Source organism: Fundulus heteroclitus, chromosome 3 (assembly GCF_011125445.2).
Source record: "Fundulus heteroclitus isolate FHET01 chromosome 3, MU-UCD_Fhet_4.1, whole genome shotgun sequence".
Taxonomy (NCBI): domain Eukaryota; kingdom Metazoa; phylum Chordata; class Actinopteri; order Cyprinodontiformes; family Fundulidae; genus Fundulus; species Fundulus heteroclitus.
Window position 1 is genome coordinate 35,504,969 of NC_046363.1, and position 8,192 is coordinate 35,513,160.

An 8,192-nucleotide genomic window follows, 5' to 3' on the forward strand; every position below is an offset into this window, starting at 1 on the left:
AAAAATCAGATTAAAGATGTTTAGTAAATATTTCCAGATTATTTTTGTTGTTACATTTTCAATTATTTACCTTTGTCAGATATTTTAAGTTAAAGCCATGTCCTATTCATGTAGAAATGTTACACAGAGTGTATCCAAAAAGAGTGTTTGTTTCTGTCTTGTGCTGCACAGTACATGCAGTGGCGCCACCCTACCCCCCCCCCCCCCCCCCCCCCCCCTCCCCCTGCCATGTACTGGCCACCCCACTGGCCAGTGTAAATTGTAGTAGCATTAGTTTAGCATTTCATCCCTTTGTGCACAGGCAACAAGGCAGCCGCTCTTCCTGATCTTTTATCGCGCTTTTATTGGTATCTGCCATTATCTACTTTCCCCCACTAACTGTTTTGTTTTCCAATAAATGAATAAAGGTACACCTTATTCTAAATATAATTACATAATAAAAAGGAATGGTTGTTGAACTCAAAATGTTAACTTTACTGTTATTAGTCTATGCACATTAGATCATTAGGAACATTAAAAATCCAAAAGAAAACCATTAAAAACCAAAAGATATCAGTAGGCGTTTACTTAAGTCTTTTTGATAGTTTCAGGCAGCTTTACTATAACAGTAAAATAACATAGTTTCAGTGGCACCCCAAGACTTTAAGTGTCACCATCTGCTGTATCTTGTAAAATGTTTCCTACAATAGTAGCCTCATGCTTATGTACATTGTTGTGACTCCCATCGTCTGCTTTTGATAGATTCTCTGTGGGTTATTGCTCACGCAGGTTTGCTGACTAGTCAACCACAGCAAGCAATGGCCACCTTGCTTGACAATCCTCTCAAGGCAGACATCCCTGTTCCTGGTCTGGCTTTTTCCATCACACTTTTTCCTTCCACTCAACTTTCCATTAACATGCTTGGACACAGCAGTCTGAACAATGACATTCTTTAGCATGATCTTTTGTAGCTTCCCCTCCATGTTGACGGTTTAGGCTTGACATTTTTTTTTTATAAATCTTACATAATACTTAAAGTTTCTGAGACACCGAATTATGGATTGTCATTGATTCTATAACACAATCTTTCAACTTTTCAGAAGTCAACACTTTAATTTATGACTTTATGTGCAATAAATCTGTACAGTATACAAGTTTCTAATTTAATGAGCTGTACTTGTAAATTTGAACACAGTCTCTTTAAAGCTGTTGAGGCATCATGTTTATCCTCAGCCTTTCTCATGGGAATTAAAGCTCCATTGTTATCAACTTCCCTTTTCTGGGTAGCAACGTACACTCAAAACACAAGACCATAAAGTGATTAAAATAGCTGCAAACGGTGTTGACAAAGACCACCGAACACTCGTCCTCACTTTTATGCATTCTCATGACATAGACGTTTATATGTGAGTTTTAATTAAGAGGAAACCGTAGTTTCCTCTGTACATGGTGTTACCTAAGAGCGCCCTCCCACACGTTGCCCTCCCTTCCAACAACAGCCCTCCCTGTGTCCTTGTGTTTTAACCCCTCCCTTTGTCAAGTATCAACAGGCAAACTTTAGAAGTCCACACCCTTGCACAACTACTCTTGCTCATGCTATTAGCAGTTACCACCAGCAGCTCAGATGAGAACTGTTGTGTTCCTGTTGTTATCTCTGTGGGACACTTTTTTCTGCACACTGGATTTGATGAGCCACCATGAAAAGGAGACTCTTTGGCCACGGAGGGCTTTGCATTTTGGGATGGTAATGATCCTGTACCGTGCCACTGTTTGGAAGATTAACAAGGAGGGGCTGCTAGGTTGTTTCTCAACACTTGGAGTGTCAGAGGTATGGAGTCATCCCGCTTGAAGATGATGTGGGAGTGATCATCTCTTGCAGACACCGTTTCTGTTGACCTTATTTCAACATTGCCATCTTGGCTGTTCACCATACAGTACACCTCTTTAACCTCTCATAAACTGTCTTATATTCTATGTGGTCACTTCAAACCTTTACACAACAAGTTGCCTTCCTTTGTCTTAGGAGACCATTTCTTACTTCCAGCGACAATGGACCTGACTTTGTGGCAGTACCAGTTCAGGATCATCATGCTGGGGGATTCCACCGTGGGCAAATCATCTCTGCTGAAGCGCTACACCGAGGACTTGTTCCTGGACTCCATCAACCAGACTGTGGGTGTTGACTTTTACGTTCACTTCCTGGAGGTGGAGCCAGGCGTCCGGGTCAAGCTGCAGTTCTGGGACACAGCTGGTCAGGAGAGGTTCAGGTGAGAAACATGTGGCATATGGCTTAACACTTTTCCATAAGATTGTTGACGGCGGATCCTGAACTGTTCGATGTATGGTTATACTCACAAGTCACTTCAGGGCCATTGCCAGGTTGGAAACGTTTTATTCCTTCAGAACCGGCCTCATTTTTTTGTGCCACACATTCAACAAGGTCACAGAAACGTTCCTCTGAGATTCTGGTCCATGTTATCTTAAGAGCATCACACAGTTGCTGCAGCTTTGTCAGCTGCACATCCATGACGTGAATCTCCTGTTTCACCACATCCTGACTATACTCTATTGATCCAAAAAAGGTCAAAAAATACTTGGACTTCTATTCAAAATGTCCTCAAAATGTTTGAATTGAGAAAGCTTCTTGGATGGGAAGCGAAACGTCTTCAGCTTCACAATAGAAGTCCAGTTGTTTCCTTTTTTTGACCTTTTTTGGATTGATCATGACCTGGATGACTGAGAATGTTCACCAACATATACTCTATGAAATTGAGATCTTGAGCTGGTGGACGCCACAGTTAATTCATTGTAGTGTTCAAGCAAACAGGGTAAGATTATTTGAGTTTCGTGACATGGTGCATTATCCTGCTGGAAGTATCCATCAGAAGACGGTTTGACTGTGGTCAATATGGGATAGACAGGGTCAACAATAACACTCAGGTAGGTCGTGGTGTTTAAACAATGTCTTGCTGATAGTAAGGGACCTACAGAAAATATTCAACACGCATGTGCGGTGGGGTTGCAGGGGTAGTGTGTGAAACCTGTGTACGGAGGTCTCACACCTCATGTTTGAGTACCGTCCCGTGGACATCGCCCTGTCTCTCAACTCCATTTCCTGTCAGCCTACTTTCAAAGAAAGGCCACTAGTGCCACACTGTGACAGCATCATCTCCAGCATGAACCTTTGATACAAGGCAGGTTGAATTCATGCTTTCATGTCGTTTAGAATAAATTAGACCCAAGCAGCTGAACGTTGCAGCTGGAATCCAGGCTCATCGGATCAGGCAACCCTTTCTTTTCCAATCTGTCACTGTGCAATGCAGCTGCTGCAGTCAAACTGCTTAAATATGGTAAACACTGTGTTACACTGTGTGTAACTGTGTTGTAAAAAGCGGTGATTGGAGCCATTTTTGTCCTTCTATCGTCTTAAATCCAGACTGCCCAATCTCCTCTGACCTCTTACATCATCGAGGTGTTTTTGTTCACACACTAGCCACTGAGGGGACATTTTGTCTTTGTCAGAAAATTCCCTGCAAACCAGAGAAACGGTTGTGTGTGAAAAGCTGAGTAGATCAGCAGTTTCTGAAATACTCCGACCAACCCGCTTGACAACAAGACTCATGCGTCAGTGACCCTTTCTGCCCCAATCTGAGGCCCGGTTTCAACTTCAGCAAGTCACCTTTACCATGTCTAGATGCCTAAATGAAATAAGCTGCAGCCTTAGGGTTCGCTGATGAATCACTATTGCTGTTAGTAAGGACAGCTGCACCAAGTATAGTGGCTGGTGAGGGTATTTTAAACTTATACAAAAGTTCTGTGAGCATCCGACCTGGTGCTACGACCCTTTGGCTGTTTTCGTCACACGGTTGCCTTGAAAACACTATTCTCATTGTGAACATCAGAAAAGATCCGGAGAGTATGCAAATACAGCGCCCAGATAAACTACTCCGACCACTCCAGTTGCCTCCAAGCTGTTCATCCGTGTTTGCTTTCAGCCAACCACCAGCAGCTCCGTGTGCGACGTGTACAGAAATGCAGTCGGTGCAATTCTTTGACGGGGCCACCTTTCTCTGAGCTCAGCATATTTAATGCAAGAACTCCAAGTAGCCTGTTTCATTCTGTCATTATTCCCACTGTCCAGCTGAATGAACTGTGACAAATTGCACACTGTGCCTGTTTGTAGTTACCTCAGCTCCGCATCCCAACAGACTGTGAAAAAAAAAAGAAAAGAACAGAACATTCAGGTTGTTTTTTAATAAGATGCGTGTTTATTTAAGAAGTTGAATCAGTGGAAGGATCTCTTACTAAGCCTATTCTAAAATAAATAGGGGGGGGGGATCTACATACCTGTTGATGGTTAACTATAGTGACTATCAGTTTCTAACAAAGAGAGCGATTCTTTTTCCACCTGCTTATCTGAAAGAATTGAACTCATACTGTGGAGAAGGAAATAAGATAAAGGATAATCTGAACTTTGGACTTTCTGTTCAAATGTTTGAGAAGTTTTTTTTTTTTACGTGTTGAAATTCAAACAGTCCTCGCTCACCCACTGTCTTTCTTTCCCCCCCCGCCGTCTCACCTCTCTTCTCAGATCAGTGACCCGTTCCTACTACCGCAACTCGGTCGGAGGCCTGCTGGTGTTCGACATCACCAGCCGGCCGTCCTTCGACCATATAAAGGAATGGCACGACGAGGTGCGCGAGCGAGTGCAGCCGCAGAAGGTCCTGTTCGTCTTGGTGGGTCAGAAGATCGACCGGGACGCTCACGGGGAGCGGGCGGTGAGCCGGGAAGAGGCCCAGAAACTGGCCGGACAGCTGGGGATGCCCTACGTCGAGGCTTCCGCCAAGACGGGACAGAACGTGAGGGAGTCGTTCGAGCTGCTCACTCGACGGGTCTACCAGGGTCTGCTGAGCGGGGAAGTGAAACTGCAGGAGGGCTGGGACGGTGTCAAGTGTGTTTCCCCGCAGGCGCTGCAGCTGCAAAGAAACAGTGTGTCTAAGCCCAGCTCACCAACCAATAACAGCAACAAGAAGTGCTGTGGGTAAACACCGGACTGACGTATAAACCTAGGCTGCGGCTGGCAAGTTTGGATTTACGGTGGCAATAAGATGGGTGACCAATCTAGAAGACATTCAAACTGTATTTTTGCATCTACACTGTACGGGAAGTCTTAAAATATCCAGAATTGTGACTTAGTATTGAATCAAAACAGTGATGGTTTTAGGATGTATTACATTTGTTGAGTACATCACCTGCAGGCTGACATGTATTATGCCTTGCAAACTTATTTGCATTTTGTCATATCACTATCCCAAACTGCAATCTATTTAATTGGGCATTAATTCAGTGCATAATTTTAATTGAGAGAAAATGGAGAAGAAAATCTGAAAAGTGTGACATGCATTAGTATTCTGTTGTGAGTTTGCAGAACCACATTTCGTCAAGCTCAGTCAGATGGATAGTGCTGGTAAACAGCAGTTTTTTCTTCAAACTCTCAGGTCTGGGCCATTCTAACCCATGAATCTGCTTGGACATATATATGAATAACCTTTGCTCTAAACCAGGCACATCCAAACTGCTTCTTCTAACACCCCTCCCTCCCTCACTCCCTCCCTCCCTCCCTCCAAAAAAAAAAGCTAATCGACCTAAAGTAATTGGAAACCATCTTACAATAACACAATCATGATGTACAGATACCTTTTCTAAGAGAATCTACTTTGTTTATTGAAACCAAATGTTAGATGTATTATTGAGCAGAATATTGTTTTTACATTTTTATTTAAATAAATTTTTATTTTCTTTGGCCCCCTAAGTTCTTTCGACTTTATTCTTTCGACCCTCATGGCAACATTTTGGACGACACTGATCTAAACCATTGCATTGCATCTCTGGTTGTGTTTTCATTGCTCTGCTAGAAAGCAAACCTCAACACCGGTCTAATTTTTTTTGTAGCCTCTTGACAGCTTTTCCTCCAGGATTGTGCTGCATTTAGTCCTGTGCATCTTTTCATTAACTCTGGCCAGTTGGCCTGAAAGAGCAACCCACGGCATGATGTTGACACTGTTCCATGCCCCAGTGGGGGTGGTGTTTTTAAACTTGGTGCAGTGTTTTCTGCCGTGCATAGCATTTGGCTTGTAAGCTATAAAGTTCTGCTTTGGTCTAATCTTACCAGAGCATCTTTTCTGTTTGCATTGTCACCTGGATTTATTTATTTTTTTGAGTTGAACTGCAAATGTGACTTCTTATGCTATTCTTAATAGCTTTCCCCTGGTCACTCTTTCATAAGCACTAGATCACTGGAGAGCACGAGTTGACAGATTCTCCCACCTGAGCTATGCATCTCTGCAGCTCCTCCAGTGTTAACAAAGGCCTCATGGCCGTTTCTTTCACGAATCAGATGATGGATTAAAGAGTGCTCCCTGAGTCATATAAAGCTTTGATTGCTGTTCTATTCAATTCAATTTTCAATTCAATTTTATTTATATAGCGCCAAATCATGAAACATGTCATCTCAAGGCACTTTACAAAGTCAAGTTCAATCATATTATACAGATTGGGTCAGATTATACAGATTGGTCAAAAATGTCCTATATAAGGAAACCAGTTGATTGCATCAAAGTCCCGACAAGCAGCAGTCACTCCTGGGGAACCGTAGAGCCACAGGGAGAGTCGTCTGCATTGTACATGGCTTTGCTGCAATCCCTCATACTGAGCAAGCATGAAGCGACAGTGGGAAGAAAAACCACCCATTAACGGGAAGGAAAAACCTCCGGCAGAACCGGGCTCAGTATGAACGGTCATCTGCCTCGACCGACTGGGGTTACAGAAGACAGAACAGAGACACAACAAGACAGACAAACAAGCACAGAAGCACACATTGATCTAGTAATCTGTTCTACATTAGATGGTAGTAGCGGGTGAGCCGTCTTCTCTGGATGATGTCACAGTTAACAGAACGCCAGACCAGGTGTACCTACTATGAAGAAAAAGAGAGAGAGCAAAAAGTTAAAAGCTGAAATGACGACAGTCATTTCAATGTAATACAATGCAAAACTGGAGAACAGTAGACTGAAGAACAGTAGAAATCAGTAGAGTGAGAAAATTAGACCCTGATGTCCTCCAGCAGCCTAGGCCTATCACAGCACAACTATAGAGATAGCTCAGGGTATGAGCCACTCTAACTATAAGCTTTGTCAAAAAGGAAAGTTTTAACATTAGTCTTGAAAATAGACAGGGTGTCTGCCTCACGGACCAAAACTGGGAGTTGGTTCTACAGGAGAGGAGCCTGATAGCTAAAGGATCTGCCTCCCATTCTACTTTTAGAGACTCTAGGAACCAGCAGCAGACCTGCAGTCTGAGAGCGAAGTGCTCTGTTAGGAACATACGGGGTAATCAGAGCTCTGATATATGGTGGAGCTTGATTATTAAGGGCTTTATACGTTAGAAGGAGAATTTTAAATTCTATTCTTGATTTAACAGGAAGCCAATGAAGGGAAGCTAAAATTGGAGAAATATGATCCCTCTTGTTGATTTTCATCAGAACTCTTGCCGCAGCATTTTGAATCAGCTGAAGACTTCGAACTGCATTTTGTGGATTTCTAGAACCTGATCCTGCTTCAATCCTCTCCACAACATGATCCCTGGTTTTATACTGCGATGAAATAAACAGGTGGACTCTTAAACTGATTACCTTTCACTGGCTTTTATTCCGAAGTGTCAGATTAAACAGGGGTGCTTGCATATGCACGCCACACTTTTCAGATTTCTACAGTTAAAAACAGTCATCAGGTGTCCCTCCGCTTCACTGCTTTGCACTGCTTTTTGTTGGCTTAACATACCGCATATAAAATCCCCAAAAACATACACTGAGGTTTATGGTTGGAACATGACAAAATGTAAACACGTTTGAGGGGTCTGAATACTTTTGCAAGGCACTGCGTGTACCTTGAGTTAACATTGTCTCAAATCTAAGGTTAACAACTTCACTGATCCAGTGCCCAACATTTTATGCCCGTCTTTACTGAAGTAATGTTATGACGGACATCGTTGTTCGTATAAACAGGACGTTATGTTGGAGGTTAAATATATCCCGGGGTTTGCCCTTGAAAGTTACATTTTACAAACTTGCAAATGATGTGAATTCTTATTAGCAAATGCTATCGCTTTTTGTACTTTACGACACTTTCTTCTGCCTTCTTTTAACGTATGCCTGG

At 42.8% G+C, this 8,192-nt stretch overlaps 1 protein-coding gene across 2 annotated transcripts; it reads left to right on the top strand.

Annotated features, from left to right (window-relative positions):
- The first annotated feature begins 1,559 nt into the window (after positions 1 to 1,559).
- rab42b (RAB42, member RAS oncogene family) lies at positions 1,560 to 5,593 on the top strand. 2 transcript variants are annotated; one of them, XM_012881770.3, is made up of 3 exons: positions 1,560 to 1,807; positions 2,003 to 2,246; positions 4,571 to 5,593. In XM_012881770.3, exons 2-3 carry the CDS (start codon positions 2,029 to 2,031, stop codon positions 5,022 to 5,024), a joined length of 672 nt encoding a protein of 223 aa, XP_012737224.2. In that variant the 5' UTR covers positions 1,560 to 1,807; positions 2,003 to 2,028; the 3' UTR covers positions 5,025 to 5,593. The 2 variants fall into 2 exon arrangements, with proteins under 2 accessions (XP_012737224.2, XP_012737226.2); XM_012881772.3 differs by having other exon boundaries at positions 2,024 to 2,246.
- Positions 5,594 to 8,192: the final 2,599 nt, after the last annotated feature.

Coding starts and splice junctions, on each gene's coding strand:
- rab42b (XM_012881770.3), top strand. CDS start 2,029: ATGGACCTGACTTTGTGGCAGTACCAGTTCAGGATCATCATGCTGGGG. Junction 2,247..4,570: donor GCTGGTCAGGAGAGGTTCAG/GTGAGAAACATG, acceptor CTCTCTTCTCAG/ATCAGTGACCCGTTCCTACT.